General features: G+C 39.0%; 3 protein-coding genes across 3 annotated transcripts; 1 reads left to right on the top strand and 2 right to left on the bottom strand.

Moving 5' to 3' along the window:
- Positions 1-595: 595 nt before the first annotated feature.
- On the bottom strand, positions 596-9,833 carry LOC144650330 (crk-like protein). Its single transcript, XM_078509981.1, has 8 exons — positions 9,596-9,833; positions 9,383-9,502; positions 7,805-7,946; positions 6,436-6,474; positions 5,955-6,083; positions 5,228-5,398; positions 4,580-4,660; positions 596-3,939 (listed from the first exon to the last, which is right to left on the bottom strand). The coding sequence occupies exons 1-8, from the start codon at positions 9,622-9,624 to the stop codon at positions 3,811-3,813; spliced, it is 840 nt and encodes a 279-aa protein (XP_078366107.1). The 5' UTR covers positions 9,625-9,833; the 3' UTR covers positions 596-3,810.
- Positions 9,834-9,913: 80 nt separating this feature from the next.
- Positions 9,914-20,046, top strand: LOC144650329 (NSFL1 cofactor p47-like). The gene is made up of 12 exons (XM_078509980.1): positions 9,914-10,055; positions 10,196-10,276; positions 10,935-10,978; positions 11,831-11,929; positions 12,718-12,798; positions 13,852-13,928; positions 15,138-15,226; positions 15,550-15,659; positions 16,583-16,723; positions 17,300-17,440; positions 18,432-18,491; positions 19,625-20,046. Exons 1-12 carry the CDS (start codon positions 9,945-9,947, stop codon positions 19,755-19,757), a joined length of 1,167 nt encoding a protein of 388 aa, XP_078366106.1. The 5' UTR covers positions 9,914-9,944; the 3' UTR covers positions 19,758-20,046.
- An 805-nt stretch (positions 20,047-20,851) lies between these two features.
- On the bottom strand, positions 20,852-23,681 carry LOC144650328 (uncharacterized). The gene is made up of 5 exons (XM_078509979.1): positions 23,532-23,681; positions 23,212-23,403; positions 23,039-23,120; positions 22,811-22,948; positions 20,852-21,990 (listed from the first exon to the last, which is right to left on the bottom strand). The coding sequence occupies exons 2-5, from the start codon at positions 23,371-23,373 to the stop codon at positions 21,950-21,952; spliced, it is 423 nt and encodes a 140-aa protein (XP_078366105.1). The 5' UTR covers positions 23,374-23,403; positions 23,532-23,681; the 3' UTR covers positions 20,852-21,949.
- Between the last annotated feature and the right edge of the window lie 3,118 nt (positions 23,682-26,799).

Here is a 26,799-nt window from a genome sequence, read left to right as displayed (position 1 = left end):
GCTAGGTTTGACCTTTTCAAAGAACTATTCATTTTGCGTATCGGTCTCATCCTGACAGAGCTAATCGAGAAAAAGTCAATCACTATTTGGTGCAAAATCGGTGCTTAAAAAGGCCAAAACACCTGTAAAAGATCGAGGTCCTCTTGACAGGGTTTACCAATGTTTTAATCAAAACTTGTTTGGTCTAAAGGAAGGACGGATACAGTAGAAAGAAGTGGAAATAACAAAGCCAAGAGAAACGAAAGGAAAAGGAGCAAGAAAAAAAAAGGAAACGATTTTGCAAAAAAAAAAAAAGAGTCCAAATTTTGGCTTATGCGCATGCGCCAAAGTAAATTTTGTAAATTTTTCCATGGAATCTTCGTCAAAGTCTTGCTGCAAGGTGGAAAAGTGCTTTTTAAGCAAAAAAATTCAGTTTAACGGTAAAAAAAAAACCCACGTTCTCAGGCTGGGTAACTTATACATGACAAAAAGAGGGGGAGGGGCAGGAGGGTAAATGTCCCTCCTCCTTACTTTCCCCCCCTCCTCCCTTATTTGAGCCAATAACTCCCCCTCCCTATTCTGTTCCTCCCTCCTCCAAAAAGCACAAACAACAAGGTAAATACAAAATATTGGGCAGATTTATTTTGAAAACTGCTCACTCGACAGTCTTCACCAACAGACCAAACATATTCTGCACAGTCAGTTCTGGAACATTTCTCTTTTATACAAAAATATTATTCTTTAATATCCTACGCAGCTTTCAAAATCAAAACAAATTCAACTATTATTTGACTATTTCAAGAACAAGATTTCTTTCACAAAACATTTTGAGAAATTAGGAGATAGTTACAGTAATTCAGCATTGATAAACAAACCACACAACAGCAGATAAAAAAAGTCTAAAACAATGACATTCATCTAAAATGGGAAGTTGTTGGGGGAGGGGAGGTTTGATGTCATTTAAGATAGCAGCAATGCCTAAGGTGTAGGTTCCCATGTTTAGCAAAATGCAAAATAATGACAGAAAATTGCCAATTTTCGAAAGAAAGTTGACAAATTCCTACAGGCAAATGCCAATATTTACAGTGCGAGTTTTGATACCACCATGATGGCCACCCAACAAACTTTTTTACAAGTGTCATCTTGTAATATTTTGCGTTTTTACTGCCTCTTGTCGATAAGTACGATGTAACAAGTTTCTATTAATTTTTGATCGTATTTAACTTTGCAAGGAGGCGCGTTCGTCAAACAAATAATAATATTACGAGAACACACTTGTAAATAAGTTTGTTAGGTAGCCACAGTAAGGTGCGTCGCACTGTAATACTGCCCTTACAGTAAAATGGGCTATGGCTTTACCTGATGACAAATTATTTTCCCAATAAGTAAAAAACATAAAGTGGTATCAAAACTTAATTTGAAAGCTGTGAAAATGAGAACCAGAATTTCCAGTCATACTGCACATTGATGTTTGGCTCTCTAGTCACAAGTTGTTTGTTCAGTGCGTGGTACAAGTATGTTATAAGGGCTTCAAATGATTCACCTACAAGTCTGTATGATGCAGCTTCTAAAAACTTAAGATAAGTAGACATAAAGCAAGCGAAATCCAGCTACAAGAAAATCAGAGTACCTTATCTCTTCCCTCAAGGAGGCCCTACCATCATTTTCGCCAGCACCAAGCAGGGCTGCAAATATATTTTTCACTTGAAAGGACATATGTCCTACTAAGACACCATCTTGGTCAGCCAAAAAAAATTGTGGTTGAATATCACCAAAAACAAAAAGGTGAATTTTCATTCATTGTTGTCGTAATATATTTACAATCAAAAAATTGTTCGGACATCATGTCCGATCACACTTGGGGTTTCCTCGGACATGAGCATATTTTGGTCGGCCAATGTCCGATGACCGACTGTTATTTGCAACCCTGCCAAGAATCACAACCTCTGGTATGTTCCAATTTAAGAGTCTGCAATTCGCAGACAACAAAAAGCACTCTGTAAAAGCTCAAAACTCGACTCTCACCAGAGGTCGTAATAATATTCATGGCGCTCGTCAAAAGGATTGTGGCCTCTAGAGATGGGAATGATTGAACCTAACAATGATCTTGGTTTAGATAAACATGTACAGGTGCAGAAACGTTTACACTTTATATGAAAAACTATTTAAGTAACAAGCTTTTGTGTAATTATAAATTAATGAAAAATGGACAAATCTTATAAAACAAGCTTTCAAGAACTACCCCGCCATTCATTCTGTACTATGAATTTTTACTGTCATTCTCTTTCTTGACAAAATTGGAAACTGGAAAATACATGGATCAAATAATTATTACAACATTTAATACATGTACATAGAAATAAAATTATTGCTTGTGAGGGGCTACATGTAAACCAGTCTTTCCATAGGAATTTTCATAAGCCCTGGCCTTCATGTATTTTTCCTCTACATTTTGAAATAAAAAACAACATTGTTGAAAGACTGTAAATCATCTAAGAATCTTTTAAGGAGGAAAGGAAGAGCTCATTTCAATGGAAAAATGATATAAGCTTAAGTACAAGAATAAAATAAAGTAGCACTCAATACCAACATCTGACAGGGTTAATGGGGGTCAGGTAGCAGTTCTGACAACAACTAGCGGGATCAGCTTAGGTTATGAACTTTATAATCAACTACACAACAAGAATACATTTTTATGAGTACCTCTCTCTAAGAATTGTGGAGTACTTGGGCTTTTTTTACATTGCTTTAGACAAAAATTAATTTCTCACAATCATAATACTCTGGCTAAAACTTTCTGGTCTGTTGCTCTCTTCTCCGCAGAGGCCTCTTTTTCTCTTACACACTGGGAAATGGGGAGAGTTGAAAAGTAAGCGAGCAGGGCTTGGGGAAAAAGGCAAGGAAAATAAGCGGTAAACACTGAGGGGACACGCCTTTTCACCCTTTCTATCGTCCCCCATGCTCCCCCTTACATTTTATTTTTCATTTTTTTGCCTTTCCCCCTCCACTGAAAAAGCCTCTGGGGAGGAGAGAGGGTCTGTCAGAATAAGCTGTTTTTAACCCCCCCCCCCTCCAAATTTTGTCAACACTTACTGTGCCATATCTTGGCTGCTTTTCACACTACAGCACTTACATTTTCTCAAGATCAAAGATAATCTACCACTTTTGTAACTGATGCCGAATTTTTTTTTAAAAAGTGAGTCTAAGAAGTCTAAGAATGGTTTTCATTTGTTGGGTCTAGTTAGTTCATAACTTTATAACATAACAGTTACAACTTACGAAGTTGGTACTGAATGTTTTTGTTCTTCTAAAACTGAAAACTGGTCTAACACCTTGGGGCTGATTTAGATGGTACATTCTAAAACTTTATTGCATCTGACAAGCTTGCATTATTTTGTGTAAATCAATCCTACAAATTGCTTTTGACTGTCGCATACCACGCAAAAAATTAATGTCATAAGATGTTTAAAACCCGATGACATTTGGGGCATCAGAAGATGTCTATAGTTGATGATAGTTGTATGATTTTTTTTGCATGACACCAGTTCTAAGCATGTGCTGCAACAGTTAAATGTGACAATATTGTACCGTCTGAATCAGCACCTAAACTTTCATCAACCCTTGTTCTCATTTGAGCTGTCCTTTAGGACAGCCTGACCGGATAAATGAAAATCACCCGAAGATTATCACTTGGGCTCCAGCTTTATGAATAGGGCCTGCTGCACTTGACGTTCCCAGATAATTGACAGTTGATTGACAGTGAAGTTCTAGTTACATCTAATCCTAAATTATTTTTAACAGTAGTTACATTTTGCCATTGTACCATTCCTTTCAGTCGGGATTTTCACTTTCTGGTATAGGCTCCACATAGTTAAACTGGAAGTAACCGGTTCTGTCGCCAAGTTGACCAAACCACTTTCCGTTATCATGTCTTCTGAGAACTGTGATGATATCTCCTTTCTGCAAAACGATGTTAGAGTCAATTTTACATTACTTTACTGTGCCGCGTTGCGAAGTTCATTGGGAAATTGCGAACTACATTATAAAGCAGCCAATTACGTTGCGAGTTAGACAATCAAATTGCGAACTTCGGAACAAACTTCCCAACTTTGGTGTGACTGAACTTCCCAAGTTTGCAAGTTGAGAAGGAACAAGACATGTTGCTCAAAAGTCATGATTATGTCTGAACTCGTAAACACATTACTATGCTAAGCTTAGAAAAACTTGTGCCAATAATTTTTCAACCAAACATACATGTAAGTAAAACTCAAGCCAATTATATGCGACTTTCTCACACAGTCATGTTTTCCTGCAATCATATTTGTGTTGGCTACATGTATTTGCTTCAAGTTTTGATTGGATCACTAGATTGTTTGCATCCTTTGTGATTGGCCAGAGTGATTACTTTGATTTTGGTTTAACAACACTCAATTAAAAATCACTTTATGTAATCAATACAAAATCAAGCATGTAAGAAATAATCCCCAAAGGAAACTGTCTTGATATCTCAATCAATTCTCCCAACTTCACCTATAAGACATGTATAGAGACAATTGCAGAGAATTTGTTTATTGACAGTAAGATTACAAGAAGTTCTAACCTCAAAGGCAAGTGTCGAGTCATCATATGGCATCAGATACTTTTTAGTAGCGCGTACTAGAAATCCTCCCATGGGAGCGGGCTAACATAAATGAAAACAAACATAACCCATAAGTTCTGTAATAAATAATAAAGATGGTAAATTTAAAGCTCAGTGATGAATAACAAAGATGAAATGTTCGTTATGTCACAAGCATGGGACAAAGAAAAAATCTGAGTCCACGACAGGAATCCAATCCATGACCTCCCAGATATCAATTGGGCACTCTAACCACTGAGCTACAAGAGACTCATTTTATCTTTACCACCCATAAATTAGATATTATAGACTCAGACAAACAAACTGGAATGGCGGACGATTTTCCTGAAACACTTTCTAAATAGTCGGTGATTCTTAAACACTTTTTTTAAATAAAAACTCTGCCTAGATTCCCTCTATTTCCCTCAAAACACGCTGACGTTTTCTGATCCTTGTGGGGTGTTAAATCATTTGCATTCTATTTTTAGACCTTGCGCGTTTCCCTATTGCCAAGACTAGCCTGACTCTGCCCATTTAAAGGCTTCTAATTCACATTAGTTTCCAGCTTACAACGATTCAGAATCTGACAAAAGGCTCAAAGAAATTAAATTGCACAAAAACAAACAGTACCGTTGGGTGTGGTCTAATATTGGGAGGTACCGACGTTCTTCTGTTGCTATTTTCTAGTTGTCGGCTATTATCCATAGCTGTCGGTGGAGCAGGCATTGATTTTCTTTGGTCAGGAATGGCGCTTGGCTGCGGGGGAGAGGCTGGTTGCTGTTGCAGCTGAATATCAACAAGCTGAAAGTCAATAAATATGGATAGATGAGCACATATTGTTTTTTTTGGCACAACTGACAATTTGGTCGTATTTTTAGCAAAAGAATATCTTAACCTGTTGTACTAGAGGAAAACATTCTTAAGCCATCACTTTTTTATGGGCCCAGTCCTCCCCAAATAAAAAGATTTTACTAATGAGTAAAGTTAACATGAATTACTGCTGGCTCAGTAGTTTTTGTACTGCCACTATTATCCTTCTTTAAAAAAAGTTGGAGAACATTGTGTAAAATGTGTACAAAAATTAGAAATACCAAATGAGCTATAGACTCAAAATATTAAGGCAATTTTATCTCTTAAGATACAATTTTACAGCAGTTGAACTTTTTTTCATTTTCTACGATCTTTTCAATGGTAGCTTAAATAAACACAACCATTCCATACACTGCAAAAGGTAAAGCCAGAATGCACAGGCAAGCCACCTGCTGACGTAGTGTTGTGTCTTCAGCAACAAGTTTTCAGTTTAATTTTTTTTGTTGGGGTGGGGGGCGTGGAGAGAACATGTGACAGCAATACAGACCTTTTTGACGTATGGTTCTGGAATAAGCCCTTTGTTGCCCTGTTCATCCACAGCAGTCCACCAATGGTCTTCATTTTGTTCCACAACAACTAAAATATCACCTTTTTTGAAGCTGAGGTCCTCTGCATCCTGTATGCAATTGAAATAACAGTTTAAGCATTGTGTATAAAAGACCTTGTGAGCATTTTTGCGTGTATTTCAAGCTCAATCAGCCAATGGCTGTGATCTGGGTATCATTGAGAAAGATCCGTTCCTCCTGAAGAGTAAAGTGGTGCCTTTTTTGGTCAAAGAAGGTGATGTCAGAAGTGGAACAAAGGGCAACGTTCATAACAGCCGGTTTTGGCCAGCACAGGTGCCAGTAGGTTAACAAGGCCTTTACACTTCTACAGGACAACCTATCTTGAAAAAGCTATTAAAAATTTTTGTACATTCGCCATGCAGTAAATGAACATCATTATGTATAGTACTAAATTGTTTATACCTTTCCTGTGAATGGGTACTGAGCTTGTACTCTAAACAGCTGTCATTCAAGAAAAAAGAACAAGTCAGTCATTGTGGTAAGGGACTCTAAAAATATGGTCGAGATCAGGATAAGCCAATGAAAACTGTCAAGATTTCGAGATTGAGGGGACATTTTGGTCGGGATGGCGGCCGGATTGAAGCTAAACCTTATTGGGTACCCTCTACATGCACTGTATTTATGTTTTTAGATTTCCTTTCTCAAACAGGGTACCCTTTCATCACCACTACCCAGAGCTGCAAATAACAGTCGGTCATCGGACATTGGCCAACCAAAATTTGCTAATGTCCGACGAAATTCCAAGTGTGATCGTACATAATGTCTGAACAATTTGTTTATCGTAAATCATTTACAGCGACGATGAAAACTGTCCGACCACAATTTTTTTTTTTGTCCGACCAAGAGGGTGTCTTGGGAGGTGCGGTGGCCTAATGGTTAGCGCGCCGGACTCCGGAGCGAGCGTTCCGGGTTCGAGCCCTGGCCGGGGTCACTGGGTTGTGTTCTTGGGCAAGACACTTTACTCTCATAGTGCCTCTCTCCACCCAGGTGTATAAATGGGTGCCGGCGAAATAATGCTGGGGGGTTCCCTGCGATGGACTAGCATCCCATCCAGGGGGGAGTAGAAATACTCCTAGCTGCTTAATGCTAAGGAAACCGGGATAAGCTCCGGCAGTATGCGCCACTTTGGCTCGAAGCTGACCTTTTAAGAGGGTGTCTTAGTAGGACATAAAATTATGTCCTTGCAAATAAAAAAATTATTTGCAGCCCTGACTACCCATCAAGAACACAAAGTCTGTCTCAATTCTTTGCAGTGCAGACGCCTTATGGTTAGCAGATTGAATTGCAGATGAGGACTGATTGGGAGTAGTTGTGTTGTGTTCCTTGGCAAGCCATTTTACTCTCAAAGTGCATCTCTCTACACAGGAGTAAATATGGGTACCAGTTGCTAGGGCAACCTAAGGGGGCAAAATGTACATGCAGTGGACTAGACTCCCAGTCAAAGCTACAGTACCACTTACAAATAAGCGTCCATCGTATACGCATATGCATAAGGATACGCATATACACATATACCCATACCTGTGTATGAGTGCCTCTCTCCACTTGGGTGTATAAATGGGTACTAGCAAATTTAATGCTGGGAGGAGTTAACCCTGGGATGGACTAGCATCTCATCCGGGGAGGAGTAGAGATAGTACTAGTTGCTTAATGCTACAGAAACTGGGATTAGCTCTGGCCTGATGGACCAGTACAGACCAAATGCAGAGTACATTGTATATCTATTGTCTGGTCATGTAATACATTGTAACTGCATAAGACTTTTTCTTACCGGTTCTGTTAAGTTTGTAGAATCCAGGAAATGATTCTTGTAAAATTCTATAATCTCGTGAAGGTCTGGAAATGTGTTTTCTCCTATTTTATAACCAGTTCCTATACTGTTGATGATGTAATGGCTAACTTTTCCACCTTCACTGAAACATAACAATATTACATAATTTGAGTATTTTCATGATACAACATAGCAGATGAGAGATGGGAGCACAAAACAATTCTTTTTTTAGTTTCGAAACAACAGAATCATAAAAAATGCCCTGTTTCTCACACAAGCTGTTGATCAGAAACGTTGCATGTTTGTACTGTACATTACAACAATAACATGCTGCAGTCAAGCCAAATTTAATTTAGTTTAGCCTGCAGAATACAGTCAACTCCCGCCTTGCAGACACCTCACTATTACGGACACTCCGTAATTACGGACATGAGTTAAAGTCCCGGCAAACAAGAATTACTGAAAATAACTCCCACTGCTACGGACTTTCTCTATTGTGGACACCAAATTGTGGTCCTAAGGGTGTTCATTATACTGAGAGTTGACTGTAACAGTTTATTTAGTGGGGTGCATGAAGCGTAAAGCAAAGCACTAGTACCCCTCCTTCACGCTTGCAAGCAGCACTTCATGCGCCTCGGTGGATAAACCGCCTAGTTGAAAGGCTAGATTTAGTTTGACACTGCAGTACTTAGCACTGCATTTGAAACAAGTCTGAGAATTCTGTTCACAGATATTACAAAAAAACTTAGCAATAATGTGATCTCACCATCACCCACTTCCATTAATTTACTTCCTGTTTTTCAAATTTATGCCTGAGATTACTGTTTCCTGATGCAGACGGAAAACGTGCTTTTTACAGAATGAAATCAATATTTTTCTTGTTTAAGAAAATCTTTCCCATAAGGATATGTCTCGTAAATAAAGGTCAGAAGTAATGATAACGAACTCCCGTTGTTGACAAATAAACTTGCACTTTCATTTGACTGTAAGTTACATTTCTTCACAAACACGCTAGATTGAAATTGTTCAATTCCACTTTCGTTCGATGCAGATTTTCAGACACAAGATTTCATTTATAGGAACATAGCATTCCGGAACAAAATATTTGACGGATAGTTTAACAAATATATAAGAAGATAAACACTATCAATGTATTTATATTGAATGGAAAATGCACAAAAGCATGTTTTAATAGCAGTGCATAAAGTACGCGTGTTGCGAGGAACACATTTAGATTTTGAGATAAATTTTGCTTTATTTGTGATTACAGTAATTGTACATCAAATGATTTTCAACTCTGACCACATTGATTATACCATAAACAATCAAACTTAAATATTGTGAAAGGGAACTTTTTGATCTTTGACTATCGCTTTTAAAAGCCTAGCCACATCAAACTGTACAAGCTTGATGTGTGATGGAATCTTTGACATATACCGCAATTATGAACAAAGTTTGCTTAGCTAAGCGTATATTTGACGATTGTTGAAATGGCATCCGTTAAAAGAGCTCTGTGATAAGAATTTCAAATCGTTTCAAGCATTATAGGATAAATGAGTTACGTTTTTATACACTAACCTCACGGCCAGAACAAAATCCCCCGGAATGGATGAGCTGTCGCGAATCAGATAAGTACCAGGTTTCTTTCCGAGCAAGTATTTTGTAGTTCTATCCCGATTAAGTTTGCCAAGATAGCAACTAAAATGACACAAAAACACAAGACAATTAGCAGTGTAAAAACACAGCACTCCTATTAAAAGCAATCGAATCTTTGATCGTAGTGTATAGTACCTGAGTTGATTCGCATTAGAGCGATTCATGTTGATATCAGTCACAGAAACCTTATCGTTCTAAAGTAAAACACCGATTGCAAACTGCTACTTCACAATCTAGACCACCTTCGTGACAAATTCATCTCAAGTAGGTTTTCCTACGCATAAAAGGTCGCTGTTATGTTGTTATTTGCTGCGTAGCATCCAAACAGCCGTGATAAAAACGCGATCAAGGAATCGAATGGACAACTCGCAAAACACAGGAAGCTCTCGGTTGCTAAAAGGGGTGGGCTTGCGACGAAGGGAAGGGTTCCATTCCTTGGTGCCCAGTCTCCGTCGCGATACTCACACGTGATCTTCTATTCAAGATGGCGGACGAAGGAGAAAGAAGTCAACTTGTCGCTCAATTTTCCGGTGTAACTGATGTTGATGTAGAGCGGGCTCAGTTTTATTTGGAATCTGCCGGCTGGGATCTTAATGTGAGTTATCTAGTGTATGTTTAGGAATCTTTTGTAGGGTTCGTACATTTAAATACAAGCAAAATAAGCTTGCTTTCTAATACTGTTACTTCCTTCTTTCTGTCAGTTTTATTTAATTATGTTATTTTTATGTTTGTTAGGCTGCTCTTAGCAGTTTTTATGATACAATGGGTGATGATGAGGATAATGTAGCGCACGAAACCCCAGAAGAACCTCAGGAGGTATCATATTAATTGTTTGACAGATCTCTTTAACACAAACTCTTAATGAATGGTACCGAGGGAAAAAGTTAATTTTGTTTCCTGAGAATCTCAATGTTTGAGATTGAGATTTGAGAGAAACAAATTAAATAGTTTCCCCAAGGATATCAAAAATATGTGTAAAAGTTTGGCACTGGCTTCTTAAAAAAGTAAGCTAAAAAATATTTTGTTAATGTGCCCCGTCCACACTGACCGGGTAAATTTGAAAACGCATCCTTTTTTACACGGATAGACCAACCATCCACACTGAAACAGCGTTTTTGGTCACCAAAAATGGAGCTTTTTAAAAACGCTCTCCAAAGTGGGTATCCTTATCAAATTTACCCGGGCTAATGAGGGTGGAAAACATTTTACCCAGCGTTTTCAAATTTACCCAGGTCAGTGTGGACAGGGCCCAAATACTGAGAATACATATTGACCTACCTGTAAAAGCTTAGATCCTCATTGGTTTGGTGGAATGAAAAAGTATAACAATGAATATAAAAGTCCAAAAGTTATACAAATATGTTAACGTGCGAGAAGTCAGTAAATTAATGGAGGGAGGTGTAGACATCCAGACTTAATATAACAGAACAACAGAACGTAGTATAAGATTAGTTCTCTTTGTTTTTATAAACAGCAGCCAAGTAGCAGACTAAGGCAAAATGTTCCAAGTCGCACAGGGTAAGTTGCAGAGACAACAACAGTAACTGAATGAATAAATCAATCAGTCAATCAATCAATAAATGAATAAATTGACTTTCTTTAATGAGGGTTATGCATAATAGCCTTGCAACTGATAAAATTGTCGCCCACAGATTTCTAATCAATTGAAATTTGAAAGTGTTGGTTTTTTGTGGAGCAAGGAAATCTAAAGGGCCCAGAGATAAACACTCAGAGTAAGGACAAGAATCATTAACAAACTAAACTCACATATGAGGCTGGGTCCTGGTTTCGAACCTGGGCCCCAGTGCTGGAGGGGGGGGGGGAGTGCTCTAACTGCGCATCATCCCTGTTCTTCCAAACAAACACCTATTGTTCAGATGTGTAGAAATGGAGTGTGTGATCTTTGAAGCCACCATCTAATGAATATAGTGTATGTGCCTTTCATGACTGGCCATTGCTGTTTCTTCCATTTCCTATAGCCGAAAGAAATTGGGTCACATTACAACTGACCACAAAGTTAAAAAAAATGTAAGAAGTAAATTAAACAATTTGCCAAGTGGCAACAAAGTGTACATGTAACTTGCTTGCTTCTTCACAAAGTTACACTTTGTAGCTTTAAAGTGGGAGATAAAGTGTACCATGTTTTCGTAACTGAACATGAAGAAACTTTACTTCAATGGCATAGTTGATTAACAACCAGGAGTTTGTTAAGGTAATTTGCTACAAACATTGATTACTGTAATTTAGAAACTACATGTGATAACTTTGTTCATTTACCTGACATTTATTTGAACCCAGAATGTACATGTATTCTGTGCCCAATGTTTTATCAAGAAACTTTGGGGTCTCAATGATTTGAATTTTTTTTAGACGGAACATTACATCCCTGTCAAGCATGCAAGCAGCAGATGATAATGACAGTGATGATGAGGAAGGGCAAGCGTTTTATGCTGGTGGCTCCGAGACAAGGTAGGATACCCTGTGTCACAAGTTTTTAAGTTGTAAATCACAATATTGTTTTATTTAATTTTAGCTTCTTAAGAGGGCCAATGGTTGATCAACTCACCCTGTTTTGCATTACCTTCCAGAAATAAAGATAGATAGATAGATACCAGTAGATGCTTTATTAAACTAAGTTGCAACCTGAGGGTTGAATAATGTAGTTTTTTACAAAAAAAATTACAATGGTTAAAGTTGATATTATTGTTGTAAACAAAACCTTATGCTTTGATGGTGGATATAAATATTTCCTACATACCCAGTAATTCTTTACAAATTGAAAAAAAAACAACACTTTTTTCCACAAGACTTTGACTTGCCAGTTTTTGCAAACTTTTTATGCATTCTAAACCTTGTGAAAATTATTAGGGCATTCGGTTACTCCTATTGACAACTGCTAGGTTGTATTCCTTTTTGCAAAGTAAAATCCAGAATCTGTTCAGTTATCATCAATGACATCACTTACTTTTGGCTCTTTAACATAAAGACGCGACGGGGTAATAAAAGGGGGCTCAGTCACAGGGGGCATGAACGTGAATGTTTTTGGACTTTGCATTCCAGCAGGTAAATAACTCTAGTAAACAATCTTGAATGCATCATTGGCAAAAAAGAATGCTAAATTGATTAGCTTTTAGTTTACTGCAGCCATGGTAATATTGTTATTATTTAACTGACAGCAGTCAAATTATGGCTGATGTTCAATGAACCAGTACTTTTTAGCTAATTGTGTTTTTTTCCGCATTTTATTCACTTGGTAGTGGGCAGCAGATCCTTGGTCCTCCAAGAAAGAAACAGACTTCAGATGATGTCACGCAGAGTATATTTGATGAGGCTAAAAGGTAATTTTTGGACGCATGGTATCTTTTAAGGGAACAACAACAAGTTCTCTAAATAAGGTTAATAATCTTCGTCAAAATGGAGTCTCTTTCTTTGTAGTAACAATGTTAAGCACAGGGCAGCAGCTACTAGTTCCACTAGATGTCCTGTTTTTATGCTAGCTAGATGTAGGTGGGCACTTTGGGCTACCTTTAAGAGAAAGAATCAACCATTTTGCAGACTGCATTAGGGTTCCAGATAAGTGTTTAAGGCAAAGTGTCAATGAGGAATTGCATTGGATCAATAGACAGTGGAATCTGGACTTTTTTGAACCTCAAAGGAAAATGAAACCTGGTTCAACAAATCGGGTAGTTTGAAAAAAAAAAATGGGTGAAATTACAGCCCAGGGGAGGGGGGGGAGTACTCGGGATTTCAAATGACAGGAATGATCAAATGGGGGCAAAATTCAAGACCCAAAAAAATCCCAAGGGCTTCCAACATATCCCAAAAAAATCCCTACGTCAAAAATTAACCCCCAAAAATCAACAGCAAAACACGTTGGTTTGTACTTTATTCACAGAACAACACAGCCAAAGCACTACCACAAGACTTCAGTTTGTCTTAAATAACCAAAAACATCCCTACTTAAATAAAAAAAATACTTGCCAAATTTTCCTACCCAAAAAAAATCCAGAAATCGAAAATTTTGAATCCAAAAAAATCCTTTGATCATCCCCGTCACTTGAAATGCCGAGTACCCCCCTGGGAATTACAGTCACTCAGTGTTTGACTATGGGCAGGGAAAAGACTTTTGGTTCCAGTTATCAGAAGGTTTGAAAAATCAAGGGTCAAACATTTGAGATTTCACTGTAATAAGAGCCCTACCAAATTTTCAGAGGTTTTTTTTTTTGCTTGTCAGGTCAGGGAGCCAACCTCCTTGGGTTTTTGATACGAGACCCCTCTCTTATTGGAAAACTGAGCACTACAGATGATTTTTCAACCAGGCAAATCAAGCACTTAGTTATTTTCGGCTGATTGTATCCCACTATAAAGATGATACTGTTTGTTTGTTGTAGACATGGGGCTGAGGTTGTCGATGACCAAGATATCGCTGGACCATCAGCACAACACCAACCAGCTTTTAAGGGTGCAGGTAAGATTTAAAGAACTCATCAGTGTCTATTGCTTTAAGAAACATGATGAATGACAAGGGAATGGTGACTAGGATAAAATGAAATGAATGAAGAAGCATTCTCAACTCAATTTACTCAGAAAATAAAAATTTCTGAGGCCCCCAGTGGGAGTCAAACTCGTGACCCTCCAAATTCTGGTTGGACACTCCAATCACTGAGTTATGGGAGAGTGGTTAGAGTGTCCAACTTGTATCTGAAAGGTCATGGGTTCGACTCCTGTTGTGGGGCCTCAGAAATTTTATTTTTTGAGTAATTTGACTTGAGAATGCTTCTTCATTCATTGAACACAATGAGCAACAAGACTGTTTGAATTCCCAGGAGTGGAGCGGATTTAACCTTTAACCTTGTAATTAAGTAGTTTCAAGCATCATAGTTCATCAGCTCTGTCAATTGACCTTGAGTGTTGCTACTGAATGGTTGTCCAGTACAGGATGCTAGTCCATGACAGGTCCCCCCTCCTGCAGAGATCGCCAGTACTTATTTATACTCCGGGGTGGCGTGAGGCACAGTGAGAGAAAGTGTGTTGCCCAACACGCGTACTGCCAGTTTGACTGGTTGAGAATTTTCTGGCCTAACGGTTGGTGTGTGGGATACTAGAACTAGCAGTCTGGGTTGAATACTTTTCTTTATATCTTTAGGTTGTCACGTGCTCTTATCGCGCACGCGCCTTTGAACTTAAATTTGTTTTCATGGCGCAAGCCAGCGTTTTAACTGAAATCGACTTTCCACTGATGAAGAGCAAAGCCCGAAACCTTTGGATTTTTTAACTATTTTAAAGGCACTTTCAACTCATTTAGTGAGAACTTTATTATACTTTTGTACTTTTCAAGTGCCACGCAGCACAAGGAAATTTATTTTTCCATTTATCATTGGGTTGAATACTGGCTGGGGACATTGTGTTGTGTTATTGAGCAAGACACTTAATTTCCTTTCACTGTATCTTTCTTCACCTGGGTATAAATGGACACCAGCATATTGTTAGTCTTCATGCTAGGGAAACTGGGATATGTGGGGGCAGTGTTCCCCAGCTTGGTTTAAACATGACTCTTTATAGTTTCATCATCGTCATCTTTATCATCATCATCATCACTCTTCTTGCCAGTGCATGTGTGTAGGTGCATAAGGCCACATGTATACTTAACCATCCTTCTATTTCATTTTCCTTGTAGGATATCGCCTTGGGGACACTGAGGCTGAAAGTTCACAACCGCTTCCAGAAACAATATCAAGCAGACATAGCGACAGTCAACAAGAAACAGTAAGATAACTTGATGATCAACTGTTGAATTTTTGTGACCACCCTGCCGGCAATTTTTATCTGAGATTGCTTGGCAAAATGCCCACAAACCCACATGGCAAAATTAATTTGGAAGTAATCCTTTGCCACTAAAACAGCACTTACATGAAGTCTGGAAAAATTATAGAGTAATTTATAGCTTTAGCACTATAGAGTATTCAGTAAGAAAGCTGATTGAGATCTTGTGGCATAAATTTATAATAAAATAATAACTTTAATTTCAATGTTTTGATTCATTGTCAATACACTTAAATTTGCTTTGTGGTGTTAAATTCTCTTGCCAGACAGAAGTTGCTTTAAAGTTCTGGTCCAATGGCTTTTCTGTTGATGATGGTCCTTTGAGGAGTATGGATGATCCGGCAAATGAACAATTTCTGAATTCTGTCAAACGAGGGTAGGAAACATTACAAATATTGTTGGGTTATGCTAAGGAGGCGCAGTGACCTAATGGTTAGCATGCGAGACTCTGATTAGAGCGGTCTGGGTTTACCCCTGGCCGGGGGCACTGTGTCGTGTTCTTGGGCAAGACACTTTTCTCTCATAGTACCCTCTCCACCCAGGTGTATAAATGGGTACCAGCGAAATAATGCTGGAGGGGGTACCCTGTGATGGACTAGCATCCCATTCAGGGGGAGTAGAAATATTCATAGCCACTTAATGCTACAGAAACCGGGTTAAGCTCCTGCAGTATGGGCCACATGGCTCGAAGATTTCCTTTTTGATGCCCCTTTTTTGATCTTATACAAGCTCTGAACTAAAATTTTAGTGCTGTTTCTCAAGCAACCAAGCCACTAAATTTTTTTAAATAGTGGATTAACTAGTAATACGTGACTCGCAGGGCCTCGCGGCTCTGGGTTGGGGGGGAGGGGGTGGTGTTATAAATAAGGAGTGACTCACTGTACAGTGGACAAGTCTTGCAAAATCAACTACACTATCAGACATAGTGACTATCCACTGGAAAAAAACTTTCCCATGGACAGCATTATCCACCCTTGGAGGGTCCCACAACTTTTGACATTTCAATTTATTTTTGGAATGCTGGTAAGAAATGGAAGGATGTTATTGGATTAGAAGGAAATTAAAGAAAATGAGGATCATTAAGAATTCAAGGTATAAATTAGTAATTGAAATATTTAATCACTCAATCAGTTCAATATCTAATGTCTTCTTCTGTGAGAGTTGACTGTTTGCGCCCTGTCACCCTCTGCCTGCGCCACCACCGCGACCCCTTCAAGATAAAGTCTTAATGCAAAAATTAGATGCAAATGTACCGGGTATTCTGTATATACACTTTTCATTTACTTTTTCTCTCTGTAGGGAAATTCCACAAGAGCTATTAAGACTGTCGCGGAGAGGAGAGGTTCATGTTAATATGGAGGATCACAGGCATGAAGAATACGTCCCTCCACCTAAACCCAAAATCCAGGCATTTTCTGGTGCAGGGCACAAATTAGGAAGGTTGGTTTGTTTTAACATCAAAGCTCTCAGTATAAGCAAGTTTTAAATCACAAGTCTGACTTGTCTTTAACAAGCTAACAAGCACGCTCACTCTTAACATTAAGCTAAATTAGAAACGGCACCATATAAAGGATTCTTTCGTTTTCTCGTTCGTTCGTCCTTCCGTCTGTTCATGGATCATTCCTTCTTCTGTTCATTTGCTTCTAATGTCCTTTCTCTCTTCCTTCCTTTTTTCTTGTCTTTATTCGTTTTTTCATCGGTTCGTGCATTCATTGATTTATTCGTTCACTTTTAATAGAGGTCTAACTTCGTCTCGTTCGTTCCTTTGCTTTGCTTCGTTCGTTCGTTCGTTCGTTTTTATTAATTCCCGTATCGTGCGTAGCCGGCGCCTGCGTAGCGCGCGATTCTGAAACGCGAAAGGCACGAGACGGCCACGCGATGGAAAAAGAGAGAAGCCCCTCTACCGGAAGTTGTGCACACAAAAACAATACCTCCCCGTTTTGAGACTAAATTGTTGAATAACTGAGATAACAGATTTTGGACTCAAATAACTATTTCTTTTGTTGTATTCTTTAGTCCAGCTCCTCCAGTGAAGTTCAGTCACTCAACAGACCAACAAGCTTCGTCAGCCGCCAGTAAGCGATCAGAACCAGCGACTCCTCTGGACCAATCACAGCCTGTGACCAACATACAGATTCGACTGGCTGATGGAACACGGTTGGTCGGCATTTTTTTTTAGTTTGATTCTCACATGGGTAAATATATAGGGCCACGAGTCTCTCGTAGCTCAGTTGGTTAGAGCGCCCAACCGGTATCTGGGAGGCCGGGTTCTCCCTCGACCGCTCCCCCTTCTTACTCTCTCTTTTTTTACCGGCTTTACCTCTTTTTTTATACCTTTGTTCGAATTGCTGATCCTAGCAGTTGCAGGACGCGGTCACTATCCTAGTAAATGGCAGTACGAGTCTTTCGTGCTCAGTTGGTTAGGCGCCCAACCGGTATCTGGGAGGCCATGGGTTCGATTCCCGTCGGGGACTCAATTTTTCTTTTCCCATGCTCGTGTCATGTTGAATACTTCATCTTCATTATTTATTACCGAGCTTATAATTTACCATCTTTATTATTTAATATATAGGGATAGTTTAAATACTACGCTGAGAGATCATAAACTCGGAGACCATGGCTAGGGGCATAAAAGTTGGTCTTTCATCAAGCACTAGCCAAAAATAAACGCTCGTAATTAAATTAAGTCATAAGAAATTGTCTGTAAATTCCGTGCATTGAAGAAGTTCTTCCAATTTAGTTTTAATTTTGCAACCTTACAGTCAAGAAAACGTTTCCGTGGATTCAAAATGGCGTTTTTAATCAACACTTCCAAATTCCAGTTCGATCTGGATAGAGGAGCCTCACCCGCAAGAAAACCAGCTAGAGCTGACTCTCTAAATCTAGTAATTCAAAGGGTTAGTTTACGCCTTTTCCCAGTCAGAAACGAACTAAATTGCGTAGTGTGCTACAAAGAAAATTTGACATTGGCAGCGTGAAGATATCGCTGTATTCAGGGTAACGCTTGCTTGTAGAGTGAACTTTCACTAGTCACGCAATACTCCCCGCGTCAAGACCTGTTGCGTGACTAACAACAGACGCAATCTTGGTAACGCTCATTTTTCAATCCGCCAATCCGTGTGTAACTAATATGTCATTCGTTTTGCAGCATGGTTTCCAAATTCAACCACTCGCATACAGTTGGAGATATTCGACGATTTATCTGTGCGTATCCTTTGACCAAAAAAATAAGTAATATCTTTTAACTCCTAGCTCGAAAAACTACTTCACCTATCTGACTGCCGCACATTTCTTTGGACAGTATCCCCAAGTTAATGATTTTTGTTTTCAATTCGCCTGTCTGCTTGATGGTATTCTAATATCTTAAGTAGAAATCTGATTTTAATCATTCTTAGGAAGTAAAGAGTTAAGAATGCGGGAGATTAAAACGAGTGCAAATGAATACCGTAGAATTCCGGTTATAAGCCCTGGGCTTATCCCCACAACTTCGTAAGGGTTTTTGGGTGGGCTTATAAGCGGAGGGGCTTATATTCGGGCTGAGGGCTTATAAGCGGAAGGAAAAAAACGAATTTCGAAACGAGCCTCGGGATTGTTGATCGAAGTTAAAAACGCACAAAAAAGCAACATTTAGCCCTGTTCAGTACAGTCATCCGGTAAAGGGGGGCTTATATCCGGGGGGGGCGCTTGGGGGGCTTATAACCGGATGTATTTTTTTTGTATTCCAGGATGATGGGCCTATAACCGGGGGGAGGCTTATAAACCGGAATTTTACGGTAACCCTTTTCACATGGGTCAGGTAGCAGCTCTCACAAGGGTGTCACGTGAATGGCTTGCTATCCTTCGCCCTCTAGCCCCAGAAACAATAGCAACTGCTAAACTACAGGACCAGTAGAATTACGAGCTTACTAGAGCTGGCTACACTAAGCCGCTTATACTTACACCTTTTAATATTTTCATGACAATAGGATTGAATACAGAAGCGAGCCTATCTCGGGTGCAAGCTGCAAAACTCGTGATCTTTCAGACCTTTTAAACTGTTTTATTACAAAACCGTTTAAAATGAAGAATTAGTTACTACAATAGAGCGTTTTAAAAGCGGCCTTTTTGGCGTTACAAATCAACAAGAAATGTTAACATAAGAAAAGAACTCATTTAATTTCCCGAACAAGAGAAATGTCATTGTGTAGAACGCCATTAATACCGCCGTGAGGTCATGTGAAAATGCTCTGTACTTTTAGCTTACGTCACTTAAAGCTGTTTGACGTTTTATAACTTGTTCTAGCCTTGTCTTGCAGTAGATATTTCACTTATTTACCTTGACTAAGCATGTTGAACATACAGCTCAAGGCCACAGATGGCGGGAGTGAACTTTGTTCTTTTGACAACGTTTCCAAACAAGGAACTAACAGATGAGACCAAGACACTATCTGAAGCAAACCTTTTAAATGCCGTCATTGTTCAGCGATTCAAGTGAGTGAAAACTGGGACCTGGTTGTTGGTGATGGCCGAGGAAGTCTGGTTATGAATCAGAAGCACGCGACGCGCACGTGATTGGTGGACACGTGAGTCCGATTCTGAATTCAGTCTTTTGATTGGTTGTAAAGAACGGAGTCGAACTCCTAGACTACATTTGATGGGCTTTATGACGTTATTGACTTTTTATTGCCCTTCAGTTGTTAAAACAAATAGTATAAGCTTCTATAAGAAGTGCTTCTAGAAACTGAAGTATCTCCTATGGAATAAAATTTCGATCAAGGACCGAATGTTCAATTGTGTGTGTTTTGTACTCGATCGATACATTGCAGGTAGCCTGTTAACGCCTGGAACAGGCTACATTGCAGGTCGAAAGCGTTTCAGTACTTTCCGTTTTTAAACTCGTGTAGTTGACAGTGCGTGTGCAAAACGCGTGCTGTCTGCGCTTTTCAGCAGCGTCGTGCGTTTTCCGTGAACACTCCGCGTTTGTTTGTTATTGTTTCTTTTTTTGCGTTTGCAAGTGTGTGATTCGTTTCGTTTTCTGCGTGCATTTGTGTGGGGCCAATAAATATAGTTCTGACTTCAAGTTGCAAAACGCGTGCTGTCTGCGTTTTTTAGCAGCGTCGTGCCTTTTCCGTGAGCGCTCCGCGTCCGTGTTGCGTTTGCAAGAGTGCGATTCGTTTCGTTTTCTGCGTGCTTTTGTGTCGGGTCAGTTAATGTAGTTCTAACTTTGAAGTCTGCGGTTGAAACCCTAGTGCGCGACCATTCAAATGAAAGCTATTGAGCAGTACTTTCATGTGATACTGTTTATTATACTGAACAATGTGGTTCTAACTTTAATGTGTGACCATTCAACTGATAGCCATTAAGCACTTCTTTCATGTGGTGGTATTGGTTTTCGGTAGCTGGGATTATTAATTTCAGTTTTATGTTTTCAAATTCAGGCACTTTTGGGAGCTAAAAGGTTTAAAAGAACCTAGACCAGTAGGGAACGCGGATATAGACGTCAACTAGAAAAGGGAAATATAAGACAGATAAGTGCAAATGAAAGAAACTGTTTGAAGAGAAAGCATATAGAAAAGCTGGAAAACGTAATAAGCGAAAAAGAATTTTTAGTCTGGGTGGAAATTATAATAGAGAACAAAGCGAAACAGGATATAAGTGAAAGTTTAACATGATGGATTAACTTCAATTTTTGGAATTTAACACTCAACACACTTTTGTCCATATTTTGAAAGTTTATTCGCCTTTTATTTTAAATGCAAGCACAATTCTCTTCCCTTTCAGCATTTTCTGTTCCGCTTCAGTTGCAGTCAAGAAAAATCGGTCTAAACTTCCTTCTCAGTATTCATTGTTTAATTTTCTAACTGCTTTGTTAAAAAGCGTTTAATTATCCCGCCCTCTTCCTTTTTTTCGAGCAATTACGACTGGAACTAAAATTTTCAGCTAATTTGCGATTTAATGCATCGGTGAAACTTCCTTCTGGAAAGAGAAAGGAATTAAAACGAAACGCCCGCTTTCAGGTTCCTTAAGGAAGTGATCGACTTTGAAAAGTGTATCGAACCTTTAAAAAAAAGCAAGATAGCAGATTTTTGTGAATGAATTATTGAGCGGAAAGCTCCGTTTGTTTGACTAAATCACTTTCGTGATTCAAGATACCGGTTTCTGAGCAAGATAGCTTTGATTTAATTTCAAAACTTGCCTCTTTTTCTTTTAAGAACACGTGTTCGCATGTTTCATTTTCGTAAAAAGCTCCTTTTCAAAGCCGATCTGAAAAACCACATTGCAAGTGAAAGAGAGCTTTAGCCGGATTTGCATTCTAAAAAGGAAGTTTTAAAAGGCTGGTAGCAGTTTTAGATATTTACAAACCTTGTTAATGTCTTGCAGCTAGCTTAAGTTTTAACAAAATATTTCTTTTCTTTTTTATTCGTTTCTCTCTCGCACACACTCAAGCACGCGCGCACTCCTTTACAGTTCAGTGACTTCATTTGCAGATATATTTGAATTTGACTGGCTTTTTTACGTAAACTCTAATATTAAACTTTAAATCAACCGGGACAGCATCGTCCTAGCGAACGACTGAGCTTGAAAATTTGTCGATCACAGCTGAACTTGCAGGCTTATAACTTAGTTCTTCATTTTTTTCCCTGGGACGTTAATTTTTCGGTGCGATCATGTGCGAATTCTTCTCATCTATCTTGGCTGTTCTCCTTCGCTCTCTGTGTTCTTTCGTCCTGCAAGTATTAAAAGAAAGCGAAATTTTAGAAAGATAAAGCTTTCCGATGTCGCATTTTTAATAGCGAGAACTTGTTTACTCTTCATACGAGATAATGTGTAATAAATGAGAGTATTAATATTTTGTACTCTCTAAATTTTCCCAGGGTGCTATCTGAATGCCTAATTGCATTATTCTCCTTTTCATCTCATTGGCAAACTTGATAACCCTTGAAGAACCCTCTCACGTGTATTAAAAAGAACTTTTTTTTCTAAAACTGCAACAACGAGAGAACAGATTTTCAAAATAAACCCTTAATTTCCTCGAGGAGTGATATGTAAATTGTAGATTTTATTTTAATAAGTTGAAAGGTTATAATATAATATTGGAATATTTATTTCCATGTTCGAGGGTCGAAATACGTCCTTGGCCAGAAATGGTTACTTAGAGACGGGGTTCACCATGGCTAAATGTTCTTCGGATTTCAAAGAAATTGCTCGTAAACCTCTCAGAGCGGAGAATTTAAGCTAGCTTTTAGGCTCATAGCCATTTCGGAGTGTTTGGAGGGTGGTTTATCTCCAGCGCAAGGAAACTTTATTTTGCACCAGAAGCCAGGTGCAGAGAGCCTAAAAGAGACATATGTTGTTTTTTAAAGTGCAGCTGCAAATTTTCAACCCAACTACCGGATGAAGAAAACGATTCAACCGATTTTTCTCCTCGAAATTTTCACTTTCTAACGCGGAAACCCGCGTCCTAGACTCGATTGAACCACGCGCAAACCATCCAGGTTTAAACTTCTCAAACAGTGAAAAGAAAAACACAGATTTCTGCAGACTTACTTGAAAATTTTCGGCGCGCTGGAAGAGTGTGTCTCTGGGTTTTAATCATATATGAAGCTAAACGCTGTCTTTTTTGCCTGAGAACTTTTGGTCGTCTCTCGCTATCTGTCTGCTCCCCTGCTCCTTCGCCGCTGTTGTCTGCGAGAGAGAAAAAAAATTACTTAAGTTAAAAATGTGCGCTCAATTCAGTGCGCTGGAGTTCCGGCAATTTTTCAGTTTCGTGCTTACTTTCGTTGTTTTCTTCGAAACGCGAGCTGAGTGTGGCCTGAAGATATGCGATGTATTTTATTGCTTCTTCGATGACTTCGATCTGAAAGACACAAGAATTCAGTGGGTTACCTTTTGGAATTTTTCTAAGTCCTAGTCGCCGGCAATCAGTGACTCGCTTTAAAGTATCGTACCTTAGAAACACGCGGCTTTGAAGCTGTGGATGGAACCAGCGATCGTAGCCGGGAATATTCCAACGACTTCATCTGCTTCTTGTAGTTTCGAACGCATTTTTTAATCTCGCGACTTCTAGAGTCCTGGAGTTGTTTCTCTTCGTTGCTCTCGGTGCTGAACATTGTACGAAATCTGCAGGACTGTGCGTAGTGCTACAAAATAAGCAGACGTAAATATAAGCTTTACCGGCTAACCGAGAATTCGACAGCTATTACACGCATTTACGCTTGGAACGTGAATTGTTCACGTAGCGAATGTCGCAAATAAAACAGATATTTACCTCTTGAAATTCGTCGGTGATATTTTTTCAAGCCCCGTAGCGTAGTTCTAGTGCGGCCGTTGTTTCACTTACAAGCGAATGAGTGAAAGGCCTTCCTTTCTGGCGCTAACTATAAATTACCAACATTACAATAGCACAATTCACCTGTAACGGCCGGTGAGACAATGGATTATAAACACAACTGTTTTTGACCAATCACAGTGCGAGTTCGCCCGGTTAACAATTAAATGTCCCTGCGCCTCGACCAATCAGCATCGAGGACATCACACTACCGAACTACTGGTACGGCAGTTAATGAAGTTTAGTGTAAATTTTTTTTTCTCGTTTCTTGGCGGTTTTTCTCTGTGTTTCGAAATTTTGAGAAACGCTTCGCAGAAGTAAAGCGCAAATTTAGCATCTTTTTCCGTCGCGATAACATTGCGTTACTTTAAGAAGTCGATGGCTTTGTGCGGATTTTTGACGAGATAAGATCGTTGAAAAAAATTGAAAGAGAAATGTGGTGGCTGTGTTGAGAATTCCATTCAGTACTGCAACGTTACCTAGAGGCCAGAAAAACACTTCCAGTTTTGTATTCAATTCGACACATTGACATGAACGAACTTTCGTTTCCATAGCTTTTAGCCTTTCAATTCCGAGAAGAAAAAACATTAACATAGGAATAACCCGAGCAAATTGCTTGCTAAAATTAAACTTTCATAAGCTCTCCTTTCACTCCGTGGTCGAATTTGCTAGTGGATCTACATATATGTCAGTACAGCTGTTTTGCTGTTATTTCCAATCGCTTAGTCCGTGGCGAAAACGCTACGAAATCACTTTAAAATCTGCGTAATAAAGCAAACCTGTGTTTCTTGTGCGTTTTTTCGACTCCTGTTTCCCCCGTTTTTCGAAAAATCCAGGCGCATTTTTTTAAAGATAGTACTTTTATTTTGCTACAGTTTTCAAACACGTGGTTTTGTCCAGCTGCATTTAAATGCCTGCTCAGATAGCAACAAGAAAGGACCAGTGTTTTGTCGCTTGTTCGGGTGGTTCTATTGCTCGACAAAACGTCGAAAGGATCTCTTGTTTAAAAGTTCTCAGTTAAATATTTTGTTCTAGTTAAAACCTAATTGCGACTTTTTTCGATTTCTTCTTTTCGAGTAGCAACGTAAAACTTAATTTTGCCGCTATTTTGTAGGTATTTTCGTAATGCTCGCAGTATTTTTATCCCCCCTCCCCCGTATAATTCAATTAAATGGCGTTTTCATGTTGCAGTTTGCCTTTTTGCCGAAATAATGACATTTTTATGTCTCGATAAAGAGAAAACACTTTATATTTAAAAGCCCGCTAAAAAACAAAGTAGAGTTTAATTGTGGCTTCCCATTTGCTAACCCGTGTGTTGCCGAATCTGTAGGGTTTGAATTAAATCCTAGGCAGAATTTTATGCTCACTTTGAAACACGCAATTCGGGTGCGTGAAATTAATGTGGCGATTAAATCGAGTTGTGTTGCTTTATGCGGTAATAAATAGCCTGTCTGCATAACGCCTTGATATGAAATAACACGCAAATTATAACTGCAGCCAATGAGAATCGAAATTACGACTTTGTTTATGAGAAGAACAGCGTGAAAACTGTATCAAACAAGTGTTTTTGTGAGTAACAAAGTTACAATGTTTCGTGAGGTGTATTTTGCACTCGCCTGTCGGTTGGTGGTTATTTGGAGATTTTGTGGCAGTCTTCACTTATGGCCTGTGTTTAAAAGTAGAAGCAGCCGAAATTGGCTGTCAATTTACGGCATATTTGAATTTCTTAATAGCGCCGGTAAACGATCCATTGAAATATTCTCCTACGCATTTCTACGCGTTTAAATCAGCTTATAGCTCTGATGCAAGATGATTTATTTCCTATTCGCCGACTTACGCAACGAACAAAGCCTTTCATCGCTTCGCATCACTGGGAATAATTTTCTTTAATTCAAATTTGACATCGTATGTAAATTTGCTAAAGTGTTTTTCTTTTTTCGGAAGATCTAAATGTGAAACTGCCATTTATGGATGGTAAATAAGCCGATTTTTCCAGCTGGTCCTTGTTTAGACATAAACATCAGCACATTTTGCCATTAGAAACAACTTTAGTTTGATTAAATCTTCTAAACACCATCGGATATTGCGAGAGAAATAAATGACGCGCGTTTGAAAATGGAATAAATTGAATTCACAGTGCAAGGTGCTGCTATTTTACTTCAGTTCACAAAAAAAAAAACTAACCGTACAAATGTGCCTGTAGTGCAAGTTCGTGCCGAGTATTCGTGCCCTTTTTTTCGTGTGTTGCTTGGAAGGTTTCACAATTGCTATATATTTATATTTCCCCGTGCCAGGCTCCTAAAATTGTACAGTACCCAGAGTATTATAAATTCCTAGAGCCATGCGGTGAAAATTGCCGGCCGGTTGATACACGGTAACAGAAGGGGAGGTCAGTCGAACTCGCGGTTTGAATGTTTTGACGTTTCTCCACGTGTTGTTTATCTTCGCGCGCGTGTCGTGTTTTGTGTGTGTGTGTTCTTCGTTAATGTCATGCGGATTTGACGGTGGCGGAGGCGGAGAACCATGCAGCGTCTTTCATGGATGGAGGCACGTTAAAAAGACTGTGTCGGGGATTTTAGCCAAATTATGGCATGGGAAATGAGTATAAAATTCAGCGAAATATAAAAAAACAACTTCTTAAAACAGTGAAGGGATATTTGAATAACACAGCAAATACAAAAGAAGTTACGGATGGCCAAAACAGGGGCACCCATCGAGGATATAGTTCAAAACCACTTAAAGATAGCACCGTTGAACGTATTTTAGTATTTAAACGGTAGATATAGGCATATTTTTATCCCCTAAAATTTTTTTATCTGTTCGGATTTCCCAGCTGAAAGTCTAGTGATCCGAAAGTTATAGGGATCAAAACTTACCTTTTCGAAAAAATTCCAGCCAGAGAAGGGCTCCCGAAAATTCTAGGTGACGTTTTTAGATAGCCTGCGAATACAGCCGCCTCTCATTCGCGTCCCGCAACGAAGAGCGAAACGCGAATGAGAGGCGGCTGTATTCGCAGGCTAGTTTTTAGAGTAAAAATCCGTTAAAAATGAACAATTATAGCATTTTTTAGATATTCGAAAATCCTAGGAAAGGCAGGCAAGCAAAAAAATTTACAATGAATGTTCCGAAAATTCTAGATCTCAAATCGTCTTCCGAACAGATATTTTAACGAAATATTCCGTTGGGTACCCCTGCCAAAAGCATAGTT

This window comes from Oculina patagonica, chromosome 4, assembly GCF_052425735.1.
Source record: "Oculina patagonica isolate OP01 chromosome 4, crgOcupat, whole genome shotgun sequence".
Lineage (NCBI taxonomy): Eukaryota > Metazoa > Cnidaria > Anthozoa > Scleractinia > Oculinidae > Oculina > Oculina patagonica.
The sequence above is the reverse complement of the archived record's forward strand: the minus strand, read 5'-3'. Positions and strand labels throughout refer to the sequence as shown.